This window comes from Citrus sinensis, chromosome 9 (assembly GCF_022201045.2).
Source record: "Citrus sinensis cultivar Valencia sweet orange chromosome 9, DVS_A1.0, whole genome shotgun sequence".
Taxonomy (NCBI): Eukaryota; Viridiplantae; Streptophyta; class Magnoliopsida; order Sapindales; family Rutaceae; genus Citrus; species Citrus sinensis.
In genome coordinates this window covers 33,609,771-33,636,836 of record NC_068564.1, presented here as the reverse complement: position 1 = coordinate 33,636,836, position 27,066 = coordinate 33,609,771, and the positions used below count along the sequence as shown (strand labels likewise).

Genomic DNA, 27,066 nt, shown 5'->3' with positions numbered 1-27,066 from the left:
CAATAGAATAGTTTTAGTTTTGAAAAATGAATATTCTGTATTTCATAGTATTGAAGAGTAATGCTAGATATTTTAATTTTTGTATATCAACTGATGTGACATTCATTTATTGAATTATAGATAAGTATATAAACTATAAAATTTATCATTCAATAAATGAGTGACACGTAATATTAGAACTCTAGTTCAAATTGAAAAGTTAAAATCTCTTATTTTATGGTATTTAAACATGTTCACCAACAAAATAATCTTCAGACTCGATGACAATCATGATTTGACTTTATCATTTGAACATAAATATGGTTTATTAATGACTAATTGTCGAGGTCAAGGATGTAATTGGCAAAAATACACAAGCTAAAGCCTCTGTTTGTTATGTCCAAAAGTAAAGTTAAATCTGGTTAAGTTCTGGTTAAAGCCCACTCAAAGATATTATTTTGATTGCCCTATATTGAATACACTTAAGAGCCTGTTTAGAAATGTGGTGAGGTAGCTGGACTATCAAAATCCAGCTGTTAAGGTGTTTGTTAATACTTGTAGCTGGACTGCCAAAATTCAGCTGCTAAGGTGTTTGTTAATACTTGTAGCTGGACTTTAACAGCTTAGTAAAAATTTTTTCCTAACTTCTACTCCACAATTATAACTTTTACTCCACAGCAGCTACATCTTAAAAGTTACAGCACCTACTCAAAAACACATCCTAACACCCATTACTAAGCACATATAATTTATCATGCAAAGGTGGCTACACGAGTAAGGCACGTAAAATTCAAGCAAAAGCGATCATGCAATTGTATGTAAAATACTACACGTGTAGAATCACACAATACAAACATGCAAGTTAGTTGAAATAATTTCCTGTATTACTAAGGACGAGCAAACATATTTATAGGATCCTTAAATTTAGGGATGGCAAAAATCCCCACGGGGACGGGTACCCTCGGGGATTTTCCCCATTCGGGGAGGGTACGGGGATAATTTTATACCCAATTTTTTATTCGGGGAGGGGACGGGGAAAATTTTTTACCCAATTTTTTATTCGGGGAGGGGACGGGGATGAGGTGGAATCCCCATCCCCTACCCATTTCCCCATTTTAATTTTTAATTTTATTTTTATTTTTAAAATTACTAATAAATAAATAACAAAATTATAAATATTGTTAAAAATAATAAATATCAAAATAGTTGTATGTTGGGAAAGTGGTCACCCTTTGCCGGGAATTAGTTGAAGAGTATTAATTGAAGTTTTCACCAACTGTTTATTGCTTTGATTATACTGGTAGTAGTTCTTCTACTAGATCTACAGGAGATTCTTATAAGAAAGCAACCAAATGGATGATAGGTTTTGATGATTATGTAAACAATGGAGATTGTGCAGTTGTTGCAGATGAATTAGATTCATATTTGGATGAGAAAGTTATACCTCGGATGGAAGATTTTAATATTTTGAATTGGTGGAAGACAAATGCTAATAGGTATCCTACATTAGCTCAAATTGCTAGAGATATTTTGGCAATTCCAATTACAACAGTTGCTTCTGAATCAGCTTTTAACACTAGTGGTAGAGTTGTGAGCCCATACCATAACAGACTTCATCCAAGCACATTGGAGGCCTTAATGTGCTGTCAAAGTTGGTTACGAGCTTACAATAGCGGTATGAGTTTATTTTAATATGATTAATTTAAAATCGAAAATAAAAAAATATATTAGACTATTAGTTATTCGGGGACCGGGGACCCTCGGGGATCCCCTGTTATTATTCGGGGAGGGGATGGAGATTCTCTCAAGCAATTCTGACGGGGACGGGGAGGGGACGGGGACATATGTAAAATATCGGGGATGGGTATGGGGAGATTGGTCCCCTCCCCTCCCCTCCCCATTGCCATCCCTACTTAAATTCATGTGATGAACATACATGCGAAAGAACTATGGCATTATGTTTCACGCTATTTATGTTATGCAAATGTATATCTTGTGTCATATGTTTTATGTCACATCACTCCTTATTACGATAAATATGTTTCTGATGCAGTAAAAGTGGACCAAAGCCACTCCCCTAGGGCTCACTTCGAGAGGTTTGGTGTAGAAGGTAAGAAGTTCGATCCAAGCTAATTATCTATTAAATTTATTAAAGCCCAAATCCACTTGGGAAATGTGTGGGCTCAATTTTCTAAATCTATTTCGAGGGAACACCTTGGCAATCGCAAAAATATTTATACAAAGGGCAATGAAGATAAAACAAGTGGGACAGAAATTAGAATGTTTAACTATTCAATTAACTTAAAGCACTTTAATGGTCTGTTTGGGACAATTGTGCTACCACAATGTAGCTACTCCACCCTCTATATTTTAGGAGAATTCGCAACTATTCCAAACTAACCATAAGTGTGCCTCTTTTTTTTTTTAAAAAAAATAAAAATTCTAAGATATATAATAATTTAATAAAGAATAGAGATTTTATTAAAATGATCCCTAGAGGGCTGACGCGTCACAAATCATAAGGATGTGTGGTGTGTTCTTATTGACGAAGGTATGGCGTCCGCAATATAGTTATTCAATAAGAACTTATCACTTGTCTTCTTGTATATCATAATATGTGCGACAATATGCGCATGATCAAAATTTACGATCCTATGATTAGAGATGGCAAATCGATGGGCCGAACTGACTTTTTGAAGCCCATATTGCAGAAAATATAAGGGTGGAGTCCATTATTGGCTTGGGCTTCCATGTACTTTTAATTACATTTTAAAATTATTGTAAACTTATAACGAGTAAATAATCAGCTAGTTGTTACATTTAACAATGAATTAAAGAAAATAATTATTTTTAAATAAAATAAAGTTAATAAAGTTTACAGATTTAATTTCTTAAATATTTTCTAATTTAAACACCCTCTTAACTTAGGGATTTAAGTTTTTTTTAAAATTATTATTATTAGGTTTTAATTTATAAAATTATATTTAAAAAATTAGAGGGCTGAGCTTAGTCTGGGCTTCTTATTTAGGCCCTCATGTGATGGACGCACACTGGACCGACAGGGATTTTTTTCGCTGCGCGTACCTCCTATGGTATTATTTGTTAACCGATCTGGTCGGTTCGCTAAACCGGTCGGCTCTACAGGTCGGTTAAGTTGAGTTTGAGGCATTATCGTATCATTGGTATCGATCTCGTCTTCATATCTTAAAGTCTTAAATTTCCTCGGAAGGATTAATATTCCCTCAAATTTTAAGCCGATCTATTCTAAATTCAACAATCCCAAAACAGAATGCGTTCCAAAACCCAAATTTTCATCAAATCCCCATCAAATTCTCTGAAAACCCTAACCGTAGGCGCAAACCAATTCGAAACGCTAAACCACCTCAAACGCTCTCTCCTTTCACTGGACCAGTCTCTCTCGTCTCTTTATTTCACTCTCAATGGAAAAATCCTCGACGAGTCGACCCCGCTTTTCAAAAATCCCCAAATTGCCCCTCTTTCTACCCTGTATTTACGCCAGCGAGTTTTTGGTGGCGGTGGAGATGGCGGCGCCACCGGAGCTGAGTCACGAGATTGTTATCTCAACATGTATGCGGAGAAAAAACCAGATAAAATCGACCCAAATGAGCAAAGGCTCTCGAAATGGTGTAACTGCGCGTTATCGAATGAGCCGTTGAGGGAACCATGCGTTATCGATAAATTAGGTACCATCTTTAATAAAGAAGCGCTTGTTCATGCTTTGTTGAGTAAGAATTTGCCTAAGCAGTATAGTTATATAAAGGGTTTGAAGGATTTGATCAATGTGAAGCTTTCGAGGGTCCCTGGAGCAGAAGAGAATGGTGATGGTATTAGGTTTCAGTGCCCGATAACAGGACTAGAGTTTAATGGGAAGTATAGGTTTGTAGCAATGAGAACTTGTGGGCATGTGTTGAGTACTAAAGCACTGAAAGAGGTGAAATCATCCTCATGTTTGGTTTGCCATGAGGAGTTTGGGGAAATGGATAAGATTCTGATTAATGGGAATGAAGAAGAGATCTCGGTGTTGAGAGAGAGAATGGAAGAAGAGAAGTTGAAAGTTAAGGAAAAGAAGGTGAAGAAAGTGAAGAATGGTGAAGACTGTGTGGATGAAGATGTGGCTGTGCATTCGTTGAGAGTTAGTGGGGCTAAGCGTGGGGCTGTTGAAAACAAGAGTGGGGAGAAGGCTTTGGCCAAAGTGGACGTGAATGGGAAGGTAGGGAATGTGAACGGTGCAAGTGGTAATCCCGCGGTGAAGCGTTTCAAGGCAGCTGATATGGCTCCACCTAATGCTAATAAGCAAGTGTATGCATCAATCTTTACTTCGTCAAAGAAGTCAGATTTTAAAGAGACCTATTCATGCAGATCTCTTCCACTTGGTAGGAACTGATTGTTGATGGCTTAAGATGGTAACAATCATCTTTTGTTAGTTGATCATTAGTGATCTGCTGCTTGCCTACTTCTATTGTAACTTTCAATTGTTTAGAATAGAAATTATTGGGGTGTCCAGGTTGCCATTTTCTTGTTGTCAAAGTTTGCCTTGAATAATATAAATCTTAGAAATCTGTTTCCAGGTAAAAGCCAACTTGTGATCCCATGTTTTGGATGTGGATACTAAAAATTTGCTTCTTTGACAGTTTAATGTGGTTAATTATATACTTGTATATCTGTTTTGGCTTGATGGTTCTCTTTTATTATAGCCTTCCAAATGGGTAAGATGCGCACTTTCATCAATTTATCTCGTTGTTAGTCTCTTCCAAATGAAATGTTTTTTAATCCCCGGGATTTGGAAAAGATTTATTATCAGAGAAATAGCCTATTCAATTTAGAATCCATATTGTTTAGTTTATAAGCTAGAGCTCTTCTATTGCCAAAGAAAGGTGGGTGCTATCTTATTGTTCTAGTGTTGCCTTGAATAGCAAAGACATCATGCATGTTGGAAACTTGCTATCAGTTTCTTCTCCCCACTTCCTGCTGGAACTTCATAGTCAGTTTAATTTGTAGTATGAAGATTTCTTACGGCAAGGATCATTTGTTCATTTCATTGTCAATACATAGTATACTCTCATAGAAGTCCGCTTTTCTTATGGAGAGCCACAAGTCTCTGCAAGGCTTTGTATCCAATGCACATGACCATGGATTATTGCTTTAAAGAGTTGAGATACATCTGTTGCTGCAGTGAGGTTGATATGATTATTGAAAGAACCCAAATTTCCTTAGAACATCATATTGTCCTGATAAAAAATTGTGCTTGTAATAGTGGAAAGAAGTGTCCCTGGATACTTCCATAGTTCTTACAGTCTTAGATGTTGTTAATTTAGGCCTCCAGGGTCGGTGGGGCGAAAAATATAAGCTTGGGTGTGCTTTCATAGAGAGTTGAACTCAAGACCTCCCGCTTACTAAACGGGTGCTCTAACCAACTGAGCTATGAAAGCTTGGGGATGCTCGCAACATAAGATCCATTCATCTCTCTTTTTATTCTATGGTCGTATTTTCACTCTCGATAATATCCGGCCTTCTCTTGGCTTTAGAAAGATGGCTCAGCTGCATGAAATCACTCAGGGACGGCAACACACTCTAGAACTTTTGGTATGCTACACATAATTGAAAACCGTAATTTTTTAATGAGATTTTACCATTTATTGAAACCCCCCATCTCACTTTCTTTAAAATAATATAACTAACTTTCCGCTAAGACATTTAAATTAATTTAACCATTAATTAATTAATGTTTTATATTTTTCTTAAAATTTTCTTGAAGATCGCTCAAACAATCCCAAAAGTAAAATATAATTGTTTTTTTTGTAAGGCGTACTTTTTGTCTGGAAGGTATTTTTGAAGGCATACTTGATATAAGATTAATTTTTAAAATTTAATTTAGTTTTGCCCCTCAGTTGGAAGTGCTTCATAGATTCTTTTGGCAATCATTTTTAAAATCCAAAACTCGTTAAGGGAACATCATTTTTATTTATAATATTGATTTAAAATTAATATTTTTATAAAAATTGAACTTTTGACTATTTTAGCACAAATAAATTTCAAATCAAAATGTAAAAATGAAAATTATTAGTTGTTGAAAATAAAATGTAATATATTTTTTCAAAAAATGAAAATGGGAGAGTAACAAAATCAAACCGTACATATAAAATAGAGGCAATCGTGAACCATCAAGATCTAGTTTCTTCCAAGCTCAGTCTATCTCCTGCCTTGTGTTGCAATGTAAACTCGGGGAGGTTTCTAACAGCTTTGGTCCGAAAAGCTCCTTCCTCAGTCTTTCCTTTTATAGAAAATTAAAAAAATAAACCCCAAAAATAAACTTTCCTTTGACTCTCAATAACGATAAACCCCGCTTGTTTCTTGAGATAATTTCAGATTTTTCCCGAGGAAGAACCCCCCGAAAGTACCATTAACGCGGACAGTTCTCCAATCCAGCAATTTCCTATCTCCTAAAATTTAAGGCTGGGCTCCATTTTTCTATATTAATCTTCATTTTATATTTGCTAATTTGTCTCATTTATTGAACTCTAGGGTTTTTAGGATTTGGGTTTTGTTTCTTCAGTTTATTAGATTCCAATTTTTTTGGTGGAGTCTTGCGGTTTCGGGTGGTTGCTTTTATTGATTTAAGGGTAGTGTTCATCTGCTTCATTTGTTAACTTTTTGGTTTTCTTTTTGGGGATTTTAAGATTTTGGTCTTTTGTTTATTGACCATTGGCGTCCATTCAAGAATTTTTCTGTAGCTTTAGAAAGTTGAATGTTGCTTGAGTACTGAAAATTAGTGCCTTTTCTTTTTCTTTTTCTTTTTTCCAATCATTAATGAGTTCTAGAGGTTTTTAAAATATATGATTGTTGCTTTGCTTTGGTTTTTAATTGGGATTCTTGCTTTTGGTTTTTGCAGGTTTTGGGTTTTTATCAGCTTATGAATTACTTGTGTCTTGTGAGGATAAGAAAGTAATATGTCGATTTTGCCAAAAAGCGAATCGATTCATATTCGGGAAGTATGGAATGATAATCTTGAGCATGAATTTAGTTTAATTCGGGATATCGTTGATGATTACCCTTACATTGCCATGGACACTGAGTTCCCAGGTATCGTTTTACGTTCAATAGGGAATTTCAAGAGTAGCTCTGAGTATAATTACCAAAACTTGAAAGTCAATGTCGATCTCTTGAAGTTAATTCAGTTAGGCCTTACATTTACTGACGAGAATGGGAATTTACCCAAGTACGGGACTGATAAGTACTGTCTGTGGCAATTCAATTTTCGTGAGTTCAGCCCTGATGAAGATGTGTATGCTTATGATTCTATTAAACTGTTATCCCGAAGTGGCATTGATTTTAAGAAGAACAAAGAGAAGGGTGTTGATGCTATGAGATTTAGTGAGCTTTTGATGTCGTCTGGGATTGTGTTGAATGATAGTGTGCATTGGGTAACATTTCATAGCGGATATGATTTTGGATACTTGCTTAAGTTGTTGACTTGTAAGGATCTGCCTGAGACGCAAGCATGTTTTTTTGACTTGATCAAGATGTATTTTCCTACGCTTTATGACATCAAGCATCTGATGAAATTCTGCAATAGTCTTCATGGTGGGTTGAATAAGCTTGCAGAGTTGTTGGAAGTGGAGAGAATTGGGATCTGTCACCAAGCTGGTTCAGATAGTTTGCTCACTTGTTGTACATTTATGAAAATGAAAGACAATTTCTTTAAAGGCTCGCCTGAGAAATATGCTGGTGTTTTGTACGGTCTTGGTGTGGAGAATGGACAGATTAGTCAATGAAAGAAAAAAGAAAATCATGATATAAAAGTTTAGAAAAAAAATTAGAAGTGTTTTTCTAGAGTACTTGTTTGTGGCATTTTTCATCTATTGTTGCTTTATTCTCGTTTTTTTTCCCACTGCATACCTTCCATTATTGTTATGGTGAGCTGCATTGTGTTTTTTCTATTGCAAGTTTGGCAAATCAAAGTGTTTCCATATGCCTAGGTTAATTGCATGTTTTGTTGATGCTTGAGTGTTACTTTATATACAGGAAAACTATTTCAAGAGTATGTGGACCCCCGGAAAATTGATTATATAGGTAAAAAAGTAGAGCTGTATTCTTTATCTTTTGTTAAAATTGCAATTACTTGGTTATGCTTCTCCAAAATATGTCAGCACAGCTTGGTGGGCTGTGGATACGTTTTCTATCAACTCAAAGTGATCTTTAAATGCTGTACCTGAAAAGCTAGTACTTGAATCAGTGTAATCTCTTATGATTATTTTTCAAGCTGTTACTGTTGAAATTGTTTTATCCAGTGACTTCCTTATATTCTCTCCACTTTGGATTATGCAAAAGGATTAAGTTGCTGCAGAAAGCTTGTTGCACTACTTCTGATCATGGGCTCTGCAAGGGGTTTTATCCAATTATACGCAACTGCTGTTAGTTTGGATTTTATTTATTACACTGTCTATCTAATCCTGCCAGTTGGTTGTCGATTTTTGCTCCTGTGATTGTTGTTTAGTGCCATTACAAGCTTCCATTGATGGGATTTCTGTGGGGAAAGTTGTAGATTTGTAACAACAGATTATTGTTTTTTGGCTGGCTTCATGAGTTCTGAGCATCATTTGGCAGATATATCAGCATTTAGTTGAGATGCCTAGGTTCTTGTTGTGGCTTACTATTGATGCCCAACTTATTTCTCCCAATTAAGGCAATAAATTGGTCTGTCTAAGAAACCTAAATTTTAGGGAGCTCCACATTAAAATATATTCTCACATTCATACACTAAGATTATATGTTAAGGCTTTGCCAATAACAATTTCATAAATCAACATATCCTCAGATTAAGCAATCCATTTTAGTTCATATGAAACAGTGATGGTAGTGGTAATGATTATCACATTTAATTACATCAACGAGAGTGGCAGACTGCTTCTACTTTCAATAGTCTACATGCCAATAAGCATAGCGCAGTATTTATACCAGAGAAACAAGCAGTTCATATTGGCAGAAGTATATAATTGACAGGTCATGAAAAATCCTGATTGTTTTGTGAGTCCAGCTACACAGCCTCATCATTCTGTTGCGAAACATTCAAACAAATCAAATAGGATAGCTTCAGTGCCAGTATCAGCCCAGCCTTGCTTCCCTCCGTAGTACCTAATTTTTGGGGAGGGTTAAGACATGGTAAAGATGTGAGAAAAATGCTCGGATACTTCTGCTGTATTGATGAGAAAAACAAATGTAGGTTAAGTTGCAAGCTCAAGCTTGGGCTTTCATGAAACTCTAAACTGACATATTGACAAGAGCTGCAGAAAAATTGAAGTACTAACTTCATGTTTCCAACAAAATTAGTTTGAATAAGCATCTATACAAATGGTCTCTTATTCAAAGAGTTGTTTGGTAACCATAAAGATGTTAACAGAAAACTTGTTAATGCACGAATGTGCAAGGTGAGACTTGATTGTTCGCACAAGAGACGAGACTGGGGAAGGACGCAAATTCCATAAAAAAATGTTCTATTTAGATCCAACTTTTTCAACTGACAAAATTCCTAATAGCCTAAATCATTAAGCTCATCTGAGCCTGGAGGCACAACAGATTGTTTCGTTTGTGCACGAGGAAGTGGACCAGAGACTACAAAAACAGCGTCACGATAAGGGAAAAAGAAGTGAGTACCTCTTCAGCAAACTTTATCAAAATGGTTGTCCGAGGACGCTGTTGTCCCTCAACAGGCACAAAATGTGCTGTTACTACTGCAGGGAAGCCAGCACTATCCAGAACACCCTGCAAGTAGAAAAGGAAAATTCCAATAAGAGCTTTTTTGTCCACCAGCTGATCAAGCAATCTGTAAAGATCATGGCTGCACTTACCCTTACTATTCCAGCAACAAATGCCCCACAATTAAATGTCCCCATATCTTTTGGAATTGAAATAAACCTACAACTCAGAAAAAATTCAAACCAAAATCATCAATTGGGATTTGACATAAAACCAAAGATACAGTTAGTTGCAACAGTTGCATTAAGAATGAGTATATAATAACCTGTTTACAAGGAGCTCTTTCTCACTGATCATGTATTCGTCTTCATGTTCAGTTCCTTTCTCAAGTGAATCAGCTACCTATTAAAGTGACAATGAAAAGGTGGTAAGATAAACTGTGAATTACCAACTGATTTGACGCAGAACAATACAAAATGAAGTGTTACGCTACTAAAGATCCAACAATCTGCCAGCCCTTACATGCCTTTTGAACAAATTAAAAGCATGGCTATCCAACACATTAATCCACAGGATTTCCTATAGACAAGCTGATTAAAATGGGTAACCCATTGTGAACACAATCTCTGATCCATATTGCTTTCAAAGTTCCAAAGCACATCATTTGACCAGAGAATCAAATATCAAATCAAAGGCCTAGCTCAATGCAATGGATTTGGTGAAGCAATTGACCTTTCAACTATAATCTTATGAAATAAAGATCGCTACTGCTCACCTTTCCAAATAAGACCTTCCAAACAGTGCTGTGTACAAAGGACAAAATACCCAGCAATCTTGTCTCCCTTCTGTTTCCCTATGGCAAAAAAATGAATAAATAAACAATAAAAAATAAATTCATGACTTCTGTAACTCCATGAAATATGACAAATGTCTATAAAACAATCACAAAAACATGTCAAACGAAAGATAGAAGATGACTTCATCATGTAACACTGGTAGATAAAGAAGCAGTGCAAAGAAGAAATTTCATTATTCCATGCCATCCAGTTTCTTCATTGCAGAAGATGTATGGAGAATGAGAGGATAAGAAAGACAAGGAAACAGGAGTCCTCATCAATGAAATTTTCAACAAGTATTAGACTAGGAAATCTATAATTAAATGTTACCTTATCCCTATGACAAAGGAGTTCGAGAACTCGAGCACCGACAGCATAGCCTGCATCCTCCAACCTGCATAATTCTCAGAAAAAAATGGTGCCAAAATATAATATAACGTACATATCCAACTTGAAGTGCCTAAACCCAAACTTCCAGTTATACCAATGTCACTCTTCAACTTCATTGGGTAACAAAGAATAAATTTTTCTTCAAAACAAACTTCTTGTGTTTGATTTTTCAAATGATGGGTCAGTGATGATAATTAGAACCATAGAAAATGATTCAATTTAGCATTTGCATGTGTCTACTCAGAGTGACATTTCCACAAGGATTCATAGACATTTGTGTATACAAATATGTACATCACCAACAGTCAACAATAGCCAACATGTTTGTGTAATTTGATCAATCTATGCTAATTTTGAGTAAGATTGAAATTTACCTTCGCTCTAGTTCAGCAATATTGTCAACCTGCGTTTGATTGTACTGAACAAGCTCCGAGAACAGAAATGCAAATGCACTCAAACTTACCTAACCATCAGAACCACAAATAAATTTTCAAAGATCTAAACTTTATATCTAAAGTTAAACAATTTTTCAAATTCAACTCTTTAACTTTTGCTATTCATTAATCAAAATATATTTCAAAATTAATACTATAACTGGAATGTCTCATTTTTATCTAAGTAAATAATTATAAAAAAAACAATGTCATAATCTGCTGCCAAGATCTGATTTTTACTTGTCTCTGCCAGCTAAAGAAATGCTGTGAAAGCAACTGAGGAACAAAAAATTTCAGCTTCAGATGGAATTCAGTTGCTTTTGATTTTCCAGCACATTTTCGCGGTAACCAAACAGAGTATGAAACAAAAAAAATTAAAAGAAAAAAAGAAGAAGAGCGATTCGAAGAGGACCTCTTGTTTGCCTTTGCTGAGGGGTTTGTCGAGGACGTTTGAGTACTGCTTGATCTTCCCTACTCCGATCATGTTTTCGCCTCGCGATTTTCTTTTCGATGATCCTTTGTTTGCTTGCCGCTTCTCGGAGTACGGGCGACTCGACTTCAGGTAATAAAATTTGTACAACTGGAGTCGTTCACTTCACAAACCGGACCCCACTCGACCGGCTTTTTCTTTTTAATAATATGTTATAAAAAAAATTTAAATTATATATATATATATATCAGATTAAACTTCGAATGGAAAATAAAAACCAAAGAATCTACCTTTTACCCGCAAAAACATCTAGAATCTTTTTTTTTTTTTTTACACTTTTAATTATGTTTTTATGTTTTATAATGAGTTATTTTGTAAGATACTTATCAATAAGATAATACTTGAAAGAGGATTTGGTGGGAGTTTTAGTGTGATCGAAATAATTAACGTGCACAACTCGATTAATATGTTATTGAAAATATGCATACCTTATACACTCAATTTAAGATTTACAAAAATAATGAAAAAAATTTTTTTGTAAAATTTTAAACATTTATGGTGTGTTTACTTCTTGGAATAAGTAATGAGAATCAAAATTATATTTACTTGACACAATTGAATTTGGGAATGAGAATAAATTATGTGAGTCCCACACAATTTGAGAATAAAGACTGAGAATCTCATTCCCATGGGGATGGGGGGTTGGGAATGAGAATGAAACATAAATTTACTTTTTTATTCTTTTAATTTTTTCATATTTCATAAATTACGCTTGTTCAAATCACAAATAATTTTATTATTTTAAATGTCATTGATTATTAAATTTTATTAACTTTATTATTTTAGTTATTATTAATTATTGTTATTTTTATTAATATTATCATTATTAACAATAAAAATAATGATAAAAATAATTAATTTATTATTATTAACAATATTATTATTATTGTTGTTTTTGTTATTATTATATTATTAATAAAACTAATAATAACAATAATTAATAATAACTAAAATAATAAAGTTAATAAAATTTAATAATAATAATAATGTAATTTTCATCATCTACATAGATGTATAAATATTATTATAAAAATTATATTAATTAAAATAATAATAATAATAACTGTTAATAATGATAATATTAATAAAAATTATATTAATAGTAATTAATAATAACTAAAATAATAAAGTTAATAAAATTTAATAATAATAATAATAAATGTTAATAATTATAATATTAATAAAAATAATATTAACAGTAATTAATAATAACTAAAATAATAAAGTTAAGAAAATTTAATAATAATAATAATAATAAATGTTAATAATGATAATATTATTAATAATAATAACAATAATAATAATAACAACAACAATAATGATAATATTGTTAATAATGATAAATTAATTATTATTACTATGGGTATTTTGGTAAATTGATTATCATTCTCATTTATTTTGCTAAGTAAACACGTCAATGGTATTCCAGCACATTCTCACTCCCATTTATTTTTGCCAAGTAAACATAAAAATCTCATTTCCATTCCAGTCTATTCCCATTTTCATTCCACCAAATTCTCATTCATATAAAGTAAACGCACCATTAAGGTTCATATTATTGAAATAAATTTAAACATTATAAAATTACAAAAAAAAAAAAAGTATACCTATATAATTTTAAAAAATATATAAAATTTGTATAAAAATTTGAATTAAAAAACTTGACCCGGTGTTAGGCTTTTTACGTTTGGTCCAAGTGTCTAAAAAATACATCTAAGTTAGGTCCAACATTGCCATATCCTGATCCAGACATAGATTTTGCCGACCTTACTACAGTCTTCAGTTATATTGTATACAATGTTAATAATAAAAAAAAAAAACTAGTGTGAACAACAACCCACCGAATATAGTTCAGTAAATACATTATCATAAAAGTAATTTTGAGGACAAAATTTTCATCCATAATGTTATTTAAAAACCAATAGATACTAGTTATGAAATAATTAAATTCACAAAATAATAGATCGCCTGGTTAAACTAAAATATGTGACAAAAATTCAGCACCTCTTTGATAGGAAAACTTAAAAAAAAAAAAAAAAACAGAACAACTTATGGTGCAAGAATTGATGACTTATAATCTAATTTTGATCTTCAATCAAATAATTCATAGAAGTATTTTTTTTTTCAATTTATGTATTAAATTTAGTGCTATTTTATGATCAAATTCAATTCGAGTTTGAATCGAAATTATTATTATTATTCCAAATTTACATGAACAGGTAATATATTGGACCAAATTGACTCGGTCCTGTTAATATTATGCTCTGAAATAATTTAAAGAAAAAAACACAGAATTTTTAAGGGGAAAGAAAAGGTGATTCAAATAAATAAACAAAACAATCTGAAAAAATTAATAGATATAAAATGAACAGAAACACAATAAAGCCCCCTTGAAGAAGAGAACTCGAACATTAATAGGACCTCTCAAAACCCTCGTTATTTTTGGTTTGTTCCTTTGTATTTCCCTGTGAAACTCACTTGGCTTTCTCTAAAATCTTGTCGAATGGAAGACGATGACGAGTTCGGAGATCTGTACACGGACGTCCTCCGTCCCTTATCCGCCGCCTCGCAGTCCCCCCACCAAACCTCCCCTGCTGCACCCACTTCTCTCCACCGTCCGATCGACCTCGACCTCAACCTCAAATCCAACGATCACCCCGCATCCGCCCCTAATTCCACTCCTCCTCATACCCTTGCCCCTACGCCGCCGCTTCCTTCTTTCCACGCGCCACCCCGCGCTGATACCGACGGTGAATTCACGGACAACGACAACGATGTGAAAGTGAAATTCGATATAGAGGAGGCCAACAACGGAATTTCAAACGACGATGATGTGCCGGGGATTGAAATTCCCGGGATTTCTCAAAACAGTGTTGAAAATTCGGAACACCAAAATCGAAACGAGGGGGAGGCTGGGGAAGAAGCGGAGGATGATTGGGAGAGTGACAGTGAGGACGATTTGCAGATAGTGTTGAACGAGGATAATCATCGGCCGATGTTGATTGATGGAGGAGGCGGTGACGACGATGATGACGAAGATGGGGACCCACTGGTGATAGTTGCAGATGCGGATGCGAGTAATCATCAGGGGTTGATGGTGGAGGAGCAAGAGTGGGGAGGCGATGATGCACCGGCCCAAATGGGTGAGGGAGGCGCGGAGAAGAAGGAGGGGACAGGAGAGAGAGCTAATGGAGCTGCTGCTTCGGCGGCCACAGCTGCTGCTGCGGCAAAGATTGGGTATAGCAATCATTTTGCGTATCATAATCCATATCATTCTCAGTTTAAGGTTAGTGTCATGTAGTTTTGTGTATAATAATGGTTAGTGACTCTGATATTGTTGTTAAATTAATAAAAAGAGTAGTCGGGAATTTTGGGGACTTTGTAAGTGGGCTTGGTGATTAACTTGTTATTTGATTATAAGAATGAGAATGAATTGAAATGTAGAGTTAAGAATTGTAAATCTTTTATACATTTTAATGAAATGAGGATATTATTTTATATTTTAATATACTTTTTAAGTGTGTTGAAATGTACAATATTGTGTGTTTATACCGAGGGATTCTGTTCGTTTCCTAATTGTTTTCGGCTTTTAAAATGCTTGATCCGGAGTCACTTATTAAATAGAGAGGAAAAAAGTTAGTTGGTCAGAATTACAGGCTATGAGTGTAAACACGCGGTCTACCTGAAATGCATGCTTGAATAGCAGTTATAGTGATAATTGATTTCTCTCAAGTGATCAGTCCGAGGATTACCGCCGTGGAAGGATGGTAATTACATCTCATGTATAAACCGTTAACAAACTCTGGGATTGTCTGCTTTGGGACTTGTTAACATCCAATTGTCATAACTATTATTGTTGTGTACATTGAACGTTTTGCGTATTTTGGACCGATGAGAAGCTATATCCAGAATTGGGTTTTGGATCTGAGCTACTATCAATACAATTGCCTTCTGGGGTTACAATAATTGTCCCAATGCTTCCCCTACTGAAAAAATTTGAGAGAAACAACCGCTGGATAAGGATAAAATTACAATTATTGAGTGATGAAGTGCAGAGCTAGTTGCTGAATCACTATTTTTGGACAGATAGGATTCTGTGGGCTGGACTCTTAAGTTTTGTTCATCCCACTAAAATTTCTTAGACGTAGCCTTTAAATATGTCATCTTTGGTCTATGCAGCTTATGGTGGAAAATACTTGATACGACGTGTTGAGAAGGCACAGTTAGTGGTCCAAGCTGCTGTTTATTAAATATTGCTTTATTTAGTTTTCAACCAATGACAAATCAGATATTTATTTCCATAATTGTAGGGTTCTGAGACTATTGGTAGAGTGAATGTAAGTCCTGACAATAACTTCATATTATATTGATGAAGAACTTCATATTAACTAGCGCAGGCCATTATGGTCAAAAAACTTTATTTTGTGGACCCATAAACTTCAAATTTTTTTAATCATATTTGTTGCACAGGCACTAGCCATTGTAGACCAATTAGACTGTATGCTTCATTTGTTAATTTTAGCTTGTACTCACTGTCAGCTAATGTTGCATTGTAAGGCACTCACCTAGGGTGTTATTAGTTCTCCATCGCACATGGTGTCCATTGTTTTAGAAAATCAATCTTTTGGTTGTATAACTACAATATCCTTGGCTGTTTTAAAAAATCAATCTTAAAACTACAAGTCCATAACAGGGCAGTGAAAGGTGAAAGGCACTGCCAAACCACCAGGTGTGAAAAAGACGCTCAGTAATCCATAAAACTGTAGTTTTAACTTATTTGATGTCCTGCTTATAGTGATGACTGTTAATGAAAATTGAACATCCTAATTTATGCTGTCTTTAATTACTAGCATAATGCAAAAGTGACTTTAATCTTGATTAAGTTGTTTACTTATTTGTTTTGGCCAGTTTGTGTTTTCCCTTTAACCTTGTAATCTTTTTTCTGCTGCATGCAGTATGTAAGACCTGGTGCTGCTCCGATACCCGGATCAGCTACTGCCGTCGCTGCAGGAGGCCCAGGTCAAGTTCGTCCGCTTGTTAACATGGGTCCTGCTGCTGGACGTGGTAGAGGGGACTGGCGGCCTGCAGGAATGAAAACTGCTCCTCCCATGCAGAAAGGTTTTCATCCTGGTTTTGGAATGTCTGCTTCTGGTGTCAATATGGCAGGGCGTGGACTGGAATTCACGCTTCCTTCTCACAAGTAATTTTCCATTAGCTGCATATTCTGGTTATTTGTGTTTTGAGTTTCACCATATTTCTTTGATCCTTATAAATAATCCTTTCCTGACGTCTTATTACCCTTGTTTGAAGTTGGTATTCTTGTTGATTTGTTACAATATCATTGTATTTACTCTCAATAGTACACAAATGCTGGTATGATTATTATTTGATCATAATAATTCTATACCATATAGAGTTTAAAAGGTCTTTCAAAATGCTTCTGTCTAAGTGTTATTGTCTTTTAATATTCCTTTTCAGCTGGTACATGTGATTGTCAGAAATTTTAAGTTTAGTTAGCTAGTCGTAACTTGTTTTCTAATGTGACCATAAATCATCTTCGCAATGCATGCATTATCGCAACCAGCTCAGTTTTCTGGTTGTCACGTAGGGCCTAGCTGAAATACCAGCAATCTTATTCTCTTCTTTCAAGTTTATTTAACACGGTTTTGCGTGAAAAAGTGGACTATGTTTTCAGTGTGTTTTAGTAAAGTTATTCAATTCATTGTTGGTGTTGACTCATTTATATATCCTGTTATCTCTATGATTTCTAGGACTATATTCGAAGTTGACATTGATGGTTTTGAAGAAAAACCATGGAAATACCCTAGCGTTGACATCACGGACTTCTTCAATTTTGGGTTGAATGAGGAGAGCTGGAAAGATTATTGCAAACAGCTGGTAACTATTAACCTATAATGGTATTTTTTTTTTTACGAGATAAAAGTGGACTTAGGAGTTTCTTTCTCCAAATTCTGCAGGAACAGCACCGCCTAGAGACTACCATGCAAAGCAAAATTCGTGTTTATGAAAGTGGGCGAGATCAGGTAATGAGATGCATGTGTCTGTGGAAGTTTGTGAATTAATTATGTACACATGGATAGATTGTGTGACTTGTGCAGTTTGTACTTTTTCTGTTGCTTTCAATTTAGGAGTACGATCCCGATTTACCCCCAGAATTAGCAGCAGCGACTGGTATTCTGGATGTTCCTGCTGATAATACAAATCTTGGGAAGCCAGATATTGGACAAAGTGATTTAACAAAAGGACCTGCACGTGTGCGACCGCCAATAGTATGCCTCAGCTGCTAGTTCTATTTTTTCAGCATTCACCGTAGAGGAAAATTCAATTTTTTTCATCACGTGTCTCCTGCCTGGGAGAGATTGTATTTATCTATTTGTCGCTGCTTTTGTTTATTTGGAGTTGCTCTCATAGCAATTACAATGTAGGAGTGTTCCAAAATTGGCTCATGCTCTTGATGGATTATGTTTTATTTTTTATATCAGTCGCCAGACTTAACTATGTAACTTGTTTTCTGCTAGCCAACTGGCCGAGCGATACAGGTAGAAGGTGGTTCTGGTGAACGTCTCCCTTCAATTGATACTCGTCCACCTCGCATCCGTGATTCAGATGCAATCATTGAGGTTAGCGATAAAACCTGTTGTTGATTGCACTGATTTTGACTGCATCCATTTTATGTTTATACTTTTCTCATGCGCCTAAATTAACTGAAAGTGCTTGGATACAGATTGTCTGCCAGGACTCTGTAGATGATGATTCGTCTGCTGGTAATGGTGACCGAGACAATGATCTTCCAAGAGAGGATCGCAGAGGAGAAAACGATGGAGCTGAAGATGAGATGGGACCGGTGGACACAGAATATTTTGATGGGTTTCGAGAGGCTTACGATAGTCGAAATAGGGAGCTTGTTAGACATGAGGCTCCATTTATGAATGTTGCTCATGATAACATACCTGAAGGAAATGGGCTTTTGCCCTTTCCTCCCGAAGCTCCAATTAGGTATCGACCTGGTTCCAGGGGCCCAACTCCTAAATGTCCCGGCGAAAATATTGGGACTTCTCATGAGCAGAGGTATAGAATAATCCTTGATGGATGTAATAATTGACACTCTTTCTAATTAAATCATAGTACCATCGTAAATCATGACTGGAATTTTACTTCCTTTGCTACTGCACAGTCAGAAGAGTCACAGTAGCAGTTTACCTCAAGCCAGCTCAACAACGCATTAAACTTGACATGCTTCTAAATTTTAAATTCTCTATTTGTTGTAATGCGATACCACCCCTTGCATTAGAATATCATTGATTTTTAATAAATATGAATATATAATATATCGGTTATAGTTACTTTTATTTATTAGTCATAAGTTTGTAATTTTATAAATGTCGCATGTTATAACAATATTTCACCAAACAAAATATTGTGTATCATTTTCATTATTCACCTTCACGACAGCTTGAAAGAGAATTTGCGAGATGCATAAAAGAATGGTTAAGCAGAAACTCATCTACTTCTTTCCACAGTTGATTATTCTTAAACCAGATTATCCTAGAAGCTACAACCATTTCCAAACAAACCCCCAGTTTCTATAACAGTGTGCTTATGAGTGCTAATTTACTTACATTTTTGTTTGAAAAGCCAAAGGATAGATTGCCTGAATTTCTTTTAATAACTATGAATTTTCTTGATAACTTCTCTAGATGTTTAGTTTCTGATTGAGAAGAACATAATGAAATGAGAATTGGTTTTGTTGCCTTCACCTCATCTTGGGTCTGTTCTTGAATTAGTTAGATTGCTCTGAACTTAAGTAACACCTTTAACTCACTCTCTGTGGACTCAGGCGGAGACCAGGAAGAACAGGTGACAGATCCCCTCGTATGACTCCAAGTCAAAGCCCACAAATTAGGAAATTCCATGATAATCAGGATGAAGAATCAGTTGAAAGCATGGAGGGTAAACATAGTCCATTGTCATCTCCTGTCATAGTTAGGGATGCAAGGGAATTGAGTGTTGAGCATAAAGATGCTGTGCATGATGAACTTGTTTTGGGTGATGGAAGCTCTGCAGTGGAAAAGGAGGAAACAAATGCAGTAACCACAAGTGATAGTCGTAAAGATGGAAAAGCACTTTATTCATTGAAGACAAAAAAAATAAATTCTCAAGTAGAACAACCTGAGCTGCAAGAATTTGATGAGGAGGAAGATTCTAGAGCAGCAAGAAGTAGCGAAAACAGTAAAGCAAGATCCGGTAGCAGCAGAGATAATAAGAAGTGGCGTGAGGGTGATGAGGAAGTAATGCAAGATAGACGTTCTACACGCATGGGAAGCATGAAGAAGCACCCTGAGGAAAACGAACAGAGTTTCCGAAGAAAAGATAGGGAGGGGAGGCAAGAGATGGAGAGAAATCGCATGGTGGCGATAGGGAGGGAGGGTTCTCATCCTCGTAGAGATTTTGATCCTAGCTTGACCCATGATATGCAAATGAAACCTGAGGGTTTTGATCGGCGAAAGGAGCGGGAAAATTCTGATGGGGTCTGGCAAAGGAGAGATGAAGAACCTTACAGCAGAAAAAATAGAATTGAAGACACAAGGAAGAGGGAGCGTGAGCATCTTGATGAAATTGGAGCAAGGCACAGAGGTAAGGCCCGGGAAAGTGAGAGGATTGACAGAGATGAATTTCTTCATTCAAGAAAGCAGTTGGATAACGGCAGCTATAGGCCTCATTACGACAAGGATGCTAGCTCACGACACAGGGAAAGAGATGATAGTTTGAAGAGTAGGTATGAAATGGTGGATGATTATATTAGCAAGAGAAGGAAAGATGATGAATATGTCAGACGGGATCATGCTGAAAAAGATGAAATCTTGCATGGCCACCGTGATTTAACCAGTCGTCGGAAGCGGGAGAGGGATGATATTTTGGATCAGCGGCGGAGAGAAGACCAACAGAGAATTAGAGAGAATTTTGACGATCACCATCCTGTTAGACACAAGGATGAGAACTGGTCCCAGAGAGAAAGGGGTGAGAGGCAGAGGGAGAGAGAAGATTGGCACAGGCTGAAACCGCATGAAGAAATTCTTTCGAAAAGGGAGAGAGAAGAAGGACGGGGTGCTGTAAGGAGTGGTCGTAGTTCGGAAGACCGAGCATGGGTTGGCCATGCTAGGGTAAAGGATGAATATAAGGGTTCTGATAAAGAGTATCAGGTTAAAGACACAGTTCGACATAGTGAACAACTGAAGAGGAGAGAGAGAATTGAGGATGAAAGTCGTCCACCTCATAGGGGACGTGAGGATGTTTATGCTCGTGGAAATCAAATTAGTAATGAGGACAGAAAATCAAGGCAGGAAAGGTCAGGTCCTCGTAATGATCGTTCTGCAAATACTTCAGATAACAATAGAGTGAACGAGAAGAAACATAAAGAAAGCTCAAGGAAAAATAGAGAATCTGAAGTTGGAAATCACAACAGTCTGGTTGCTTCAAAGAGAAATCAAGAAGACCAAAGTGGTCATGTAAGTGAGATGGTATGTTCCATAGACACTAGAGCATAAAGATTATTAGAGATGGGAAATCATCTCAGCGAAGTTGAATTCAGGAAATGAGCTAATTTAAATAAATGGAATAGAAAATAAAATCTTCAAATTCAAATTCAAATTGGTACAATTTAACCCTTTGTTGTGGCCTGGAAATATTCAATTCCTTCTCCAACTAATACTTCTGTGGGGAAGAACAATCCTCCCTTGAGGCAGCCGAAACTGATTAAAGTAGGAGGCTGACTGCTGAATATTAAAACTGATACGTAGTTTGTATCTATGGAATTCATTATTTTATAATCAGCACTTTGTTACAAGTCGACGACATTCACTGTTCTTCATGGCAAACTTGCAGGCCTGGTTTACAAGTCCATGCGCCTTCTCATTTTTCAGTTTGCCTAATACTTAGGCAACATTCACTAATGACTCTTTTGGTTGTCAGTTGTGTGAAATGCTATCAAATTCTTGCCTATTCCTGGAGGCTGTTTATTGTGGCTTGGCAAGTAGTTAGGATAGTTTAAACTGCATAAATTAGTATTTTGAGCACACAAGTTTGTTAATCATTTGTTGATTAGGATAAGCTAAGTAGATGCATCATTTAACATGCTAAATTAATGGAATGGAATAATTATTCACAATGGTAATAATTCTCTATTTTATATACCAAACTCTGTATCCCCCAATAATGTGAGATTAATTTAGATTATTCATACCATTTGCCACTTTATTTTATTACCTGAGAAGAGTAGTGATTACTTATGTTCTTATCTGGTTTTGAGGAGGAACCATAGAGACGGGATATGTAGAGAAAGTTGAGGTTCTTGTACTTGGCAGGCAGTGTGCTAATTCTTCTTGTATCGTGGTTTTATTTTGTGATACTTTTGATGAATACATGGAAATTGATGTTTTGGATAAGATTAGGCCTATTCACAACTTGAGTAAATTTTTAATGCGGTTTTGACAAGGTTGTCAAATCTAATTGACATTGAACTTCTATGCTTTGTAATAAGAAGTCTTGACATTGAGACTTCTTATTACCACAGTCAGAGTTTACATGAAATTTTGTGGCACACTATCTGTGATGTTTATTGTGAACCCTTTTGATCCGTTGATTAGTACTGAAGGCAATTTGTCACTAACCTTTACTCATGACTTGTCATTTTGTTAGCTTATTAGTATGTTGCATTTTTATTGAATTAATAGATGCATGCATGGGTTACAAAGTTGATTTCAGACAAGATATTTAGACACTGCCGTATTTTTAAATGCAATATAGTTTCTCACTCTCTATTTGAAGTTACATTATAGAGTCTTCTCTGATGTTTTTAACAAAATATTGGTAAGTTGCTTGCTGACAAGTTGAACCCTTGGATTAATGCTAGAAATTTAATGTAGGGTAGTTCTTGTCTGTTCATGATTGGTTTTACTCTTTTTTTTTTTTTAGGGCGTCAAAGACACCCATGAGCAAGGAAATTGTGGGAATGAGAAACCGGTCCACGGTAACTCTTCCAGAAAAGAGAAGGAAGAAGCTTCCTCAGATGACGAACACCAAGACTCAAGGAGAGGGCGCTCAAAATTGGAACGTTGGACAAGCCATAAGGAGAGGGATTTCAATATCAACAGTAAGTCGTCATCTTCCCTGAAGTTTAAAGAAATTAATAAGAATAGTAATGGCAGAACTTTAGAGACCAGCAAAATTCCAGAGGAACCTGCTACAGCAGTTGAGCCTGTTGATAAGCAAAGCCCCATGGCTGATAAGAAAGATGGTAGTAATCCTGAGAATACAAAACCAGTGGACGATCGGCACCTTGACACAGTTGAGAAGCTGAAGAAGCGAAGTGAGCGATTCAAGCTCCCAATGCCAAGTGAGAAGGATACGTTGGCAATAAAGAAAATGGAGCGTGAACCTCTACCTTCTACCAAAAGTGAGACTGCAGCAGGCTCAGAAATCAAACAGGAGCGGCCAGCCCGGAAACGAAGGTGGATCAGTAACTAAAGTTGGGAAAAGTTATTCCCCGCACTATTTTTGAATTATTGAACCCTGAAGTTGTTATCATGCCCTATGCTTTGAAATGGCTTAAATAGGGTTCTTAGGATATGCAATGTACCTCAGCTATAGTTTTATAATTTTGTAACCATGCAGCCACCATATAACTTTTTATATTATGTGTATATACAATGGGGATTGTAACTCTGTAACTGGTCACTAGTGGTGGCACAGAGAATTGCTTTTAGTGTTAATTTGAATTGTATTACCCAGATTTAGTCTGGGTGCTTGGAGGCTCAGTCCTGTACTGTACCTGCAAATTCTGCTAACAGGATCAGCCTGTTGTTGTATGGAATGGAGGCCGGCGCTGTCAGAGGCGAGGCTTTAGCTTGATGTTGACAACTTCCTCAGTTGTGAGGTTCAAAGAAATTCTGTAACTGATGGATGATCTAGGTGAAGACGAAACTCTCCGCAATGTAAGAGTAGGAAGTAGGAACATCAAGATTGATATGAATGATTCATCTTCCTTGTATCTGTAGTTTGTTAGAAATTACGGCCATTTTTGTTTACTTTGTTTGGGCGGGATGCCACAACAGGTTGAAACACATATCGAAATCGAATGTTGGTTCGGGTCAGTCCATTTTGTTGTACTAAGAGAAAAAATTGAGTTATATTGAAGGTAAAGAAACAATATTTCAGTCACTGGCCTCTTCTTCCCATGATGAATGAATTGTTAGCAAAATGTGATTCATTAACCAGAATAGCAACCTTACTGCTATTTAAGGCTTCAATATTCGGGTTCGGGGCACGCTGAATCCTGAAGGAGGTGTTAAACGGGTCGGTCAAATTTAGGTGCAACACACGAGTCACATTGAATGTATGATAATAATAATACATTTACATTAATTTTACTAAATGAAAATATTTAAAAAAAATATTAGTAACAACCGAAAAGTGAAAACTCTGAACAGAACAAGACTACTACACAAGTGACATATGCAGTTATCATTCCAGCGATCGAATCTCTCAAACGTAAGACTTATTCTGTTTCTCTCTTGTCTCTGCGTGTGTGTGCGCGTTTGCTACTCCTTGTAATAATTATAATAATATTGGATGAGAAACTGGGGAATTGAAATGGCGGTTCCTTTCTCTTTTTATTTTTTATTTTTTTTTAGTATTTGTTCTGAGCTCTAATTGTTCCATGCAAAATTCAAATGTGTATGTTTTGTTTGTATTATGTTCATGTATAACAAAACCCCATTTGCTAATTTGAGTTGTTTTCCAAACCCAATGAAACAACAAATTAACAATGCCGTTGGAGTTGCAGCTTCGTCGACGAGAGTTGTGCTCAATGTGTTCGATGGAATGTCTAACTGCACTTATTAGCAAGATGATTTGGGCTATTTCATTATTAATGTTACTTATTGTCAATCGTTTTCATTATGGGTTATTTCATATTAATTTTATTGTTTTTAGTTATTGTCAATCTTTTGTTTTTAATTATTGCCAATCTTTATCGCCATGGGTTATTTTCATTATTAATTTTATTGTTCATAATTATACCCAGAAGATTATAGTATGAGCTTATATAGGAAATTATCATAAATTTTCTAGGTGTCCAATTCGCAAGACCCTGTTGTCTTCCTGTGAAACTTCTATCATTAGCCTTGGATTACGTTTATTTTATATGATTGAGTTCTTGGTTGGAATTTACTTTGATAAAGCTTTTGTGATGTACTAATGATAAGTTTGTGCTCGTGTTCTCTTAATGAACAGTCCCCTGAATTTTCATCATAACTATTGCTCTTAGTCTTCTGCAAATTCTATCCAGAGAGACTTGGTTGGGTGTTAGGCTTCTAATATCTCAGTAAGGTCCTATACTTGCAAACTCTGCATTATATTCAGTTTTGGAAACCTCAATGACTCTACGGAAACCACCACTTCCTCGGCTTCTCCTCAAAAATGTTTCGTGCATGAGAAATGCTCAACAAATTTTGAGACATGTAAACATCTCCATTCATGATGGTGGGGCACTTGTGTTGACTGGCACTAATGGCTCAGGCAAATCAACATTCCTGCGAATGTTAGCTGGATTCTCTAAACCTTCTGCTGGTGAGATTCTTTGGAATGGGCATGACATCACACAATCAGGAATATTCCACCAGTACAAGCTTCAGCTTAACTGGCTCTCCCTCAAAGATGCTGTGAAGGAGAAGTTTACAGTTCTTGATAATGTGCAGTGGTTCGAAGTTCTTGAAGGCAAACAAGGGAACTCTTTGCCTGCATTGGAGCTGATGGGGCTTGGAAGATTGGCAAAAGAGAAAGCAAGAATGCTGTCAATGGGCCAGAGAAAACGACTGCAACTTGCAAGGTTGCTAGCAATTGATAGGCCAATTTGGTTGCTTGATGAGCCTTCTGTTGCATTGGATTATGATGGGGTGAGGTTGCTAGAGTATATCATTGCAGAGCACAGAAAAAAGGGTGGGATTGTGATTGTGGCAACACATTTGCCAATTCAGATTGAGGATGCCATGAATTTGAGGCTGCCTCCAAGGTTCCCCAGAAGGATGACTTTGGTAGATATGCTAGATCGTGCAGACATATCATAAGCCAGGAGAAGAAGCAATGCCATTGCTGAGAGGAGTGGAAGCACCCATCTTCACTGTTTACATCTTTCTGTTGTTGAGCTGTTTTGATGAAATTTGGTTTGGACTGATCTGTCAGATACCCTGCGATTTTTTATTGGATAATCTATGAATTATGATATGCTCGAGCAAGAACAATTCAAGAGTACAGTTGAGTGAAGGATTTAGATTTGAATGAGATCACTTGAGCGCATAAAATTCCCTTCTGAACCAATCTTTGGACAGTAATTATCTTCTGTAAGATGTAGCCTATTTGAGTTTTCATATTTATTTGTTGGATGGAAAGACAAGTACTTACGGTGTGTTTACTAATCAGTAATTGGAATGGAATAGAATCGAAATGAGGAATGAGAATCATAATAAATTGTTTATTTTATATGTGGGAATCGGAATTAAAATGAAGTGTATTGCTATTGATATGTTTACTTTATCTTGTAATTGGAATGGATAGTTACAAGTTACTAAATTGACTTTATTATTGTCATAATAATAATAATAATAATAATAATAATAATAATAATAATAATAATAATAATAATAATAATAATAATAATAATTATTATTATTATTATTATTATTATTATTATTATTATTATTCTTCTTCTTCTTCTTCTTCTTATTGTTGTTATTATTATTATAATTATTAATAATAACAACAACAACAACAATTATTATTATTGTTGTTGTTATTATGATTATTAGTATTATTATAACATTAATAATAGTTGTTGTTGTTATTATTATTATTATTATTCCTACTAATAATAATAGTAATAGTAATTATAATAATAATAATATTATTGTTATTATAATTATTATCCATTATAATTAATAATAATAATAATAATATAAGAAATGATAAAATAAAAATTTTAAGATTTAAGTGGGGGTAATATGATTAATTTAGGAAATAATAATCTCCCGTCTCCTTTTATGAGAACATGAATTCTAATAATCATTCATAATATTAAATGGGGTCTACTATTACGAGTCTCATTCCATCTCTTATTTAATCATTCTGTTGATACTTCACCAAATATGGA

At 35.4% G+C, this 27,066-nt stretch overlaps 5 protein-coding genes and 1 non-coding gene across 9 annotated transcripts; 4 read left to right on the top strand and 2 right to left on the bottom strand.

Annotated features, from left to right (window-relative positions):
• Window positions 1–3,096: 3,096 nt before the first annotated feature.
• LOC107176482 (uncharacterized) lies at window positions 3,097–4,673 on the top strand. Its single transcript, XM_015529097.3, has one exon. It carries the CDS (start codon window positions 3,269–3,271, stop codon window positions 4,382–4,384), a length of 1,116 nt encoding a protein of 371 aa, XP_015384583.2. The 5' UTR covers window positions 3,097–3,268; the 3' UTR covers window positions 4,385–4,673.
• Window positions 4,674–5,355: 682 nt separating this feature from the next.
• Window positions 5,356–5,429, bottom strand: TRNAT-AGU (transfer RNA threonine (anticodon AGU)). Its single transcript has one exon. It is a non-coding gene; the product is annotated as a tRNA-Thr (tRNA).
• A 734-nt stretch (window positions 5,430–6,163) lies between these two features.
• Window positions 6,164–7,835, top strand: LOC102626974 (probable CCR4-associated factor 1 homolog 6). Of its 2 annotated transcripts, none has more exons than XM_006473914.4 (2): window positions 6,164–6,452; window positions 6,890–7,835. In XM_006473914.4, exon 2 carries the CDS (start codon window positions 6,948–6,950, stop codon window positions 7,770–7,772), a length of 825 nt encoding a protein of 274 aa, XP_006473977.2. In that variant the 5' UTR covers window positions 6,164–6,452; window positions 6,890–6,947; the 3' UTR covers window positions 7,773–7,835. The 2 variants fall into 2 exon arrangements, with proteins under 2 accessions (XP_006473977.2, XP_052289703.1); XM_052433743.1 differs by lacking the exon at window positions 6,164–6,452 and adding an exon at window positions 6,469–6,620.
• Window positions 7,836–8,791: 956 nt separating this feature from the next.
• LOC102627257 (uncharacterized) lies at window positions 8,792–11,968 on the bottom strand. 2 transcript variants are annotated; one of them, XM_025097286.2, is made up of 8 exons: window positions 11,766–11,968; window positions 11,294–11,382; window positions 10,860–10,923; window positions 10,469–10,546; window positions 10,019–10,095; window positions 9,846–9,912; window positions 9,652–9,759; window positions 8,792–9,193 (listed from the first exon to the last, which is right to left on the bottom strand). In XM_025097286.2, the coding sequence occupies exons 1-8, from the start codon at window positions 11,835–11,837 to the stop codon at window positions 9,035–9,037; spliced, it is 714 nt and encodes a 237-aa protein (XP_024953054.2). In that variant the 5' UTR covers window positions 11,838–11,968; the 3' UTR covers window positions 8,792–9,034. The 2 variants fall into 2 exon arrangements, with proteins under 2 accessions (XP_024953054.2, XP_006473978.1); XM_006473915.4 differs by having other exon boundaries at window positions 8,792–9,132; window positions 11,766–11,963.
• A 2,228-nt stretch (window positions 11,969–14,196) lies between these two features.
• Window positions 14,197–23,677, top strand: LOC102627543 (FIP1[V]-like protein). 2 transcript variants are annotated; one of them, XM_006473918.4, is made up of 9 exons: window positions 14,197–15,129; window positions 16,799–17,043; window positions 17,615–17,741; window positions 17,822–17,887; window positions 17,993–18,133; window positions 18,383–18,484; window positions 18,589–18,932; window positions 19,702–21,370; window positions 22,836–23,677. In XM_006473918.4, the coding sequence occupies exons 1-9, from the start codon at window positions 14,347–14,349 to the stop codon at window positions 23,385–23,387; spliced, it is 4,029 nt and encodes a 1,342-aa protein (XP_006473981.2). In that variant the 5' UTR covers window positions 14,197–14,346; the 3' UTR covers window positions 23,388–23,677. The 2 variants fall into 2 exon arrangements, with proteins under 2 accessions (XP_006473981.2, XP_006473979.2); XM_006473916.4 differs by having other exon boundaries at window positions 19,702–21,382.
• Window positions 23,678–24,230: 553 nt separating this feature from the next.
• LOC102628223 (ABC transporter I family member 1) lies at window positions 24,231–26,401 on the top strand. Its single transcript, XM_006473919.4, has 2 exons — window positions 24,231–24,410; window positions 25,155–26,401. Exon 2 carries the CDS (start codon window positions 25,298–25,300, stop codon window positions 25,985–25,987), a length of 690 nt encoding a protein of 229 aa, XP_006473982.2. The 5' UTR covers window positions 24,231–24,410; window positions 25,155–25,297; the 3' UTR covers window positions 25,988–26,401.
• Window positions 26,402–27,066: the final 665 nt, after the last annotated feature.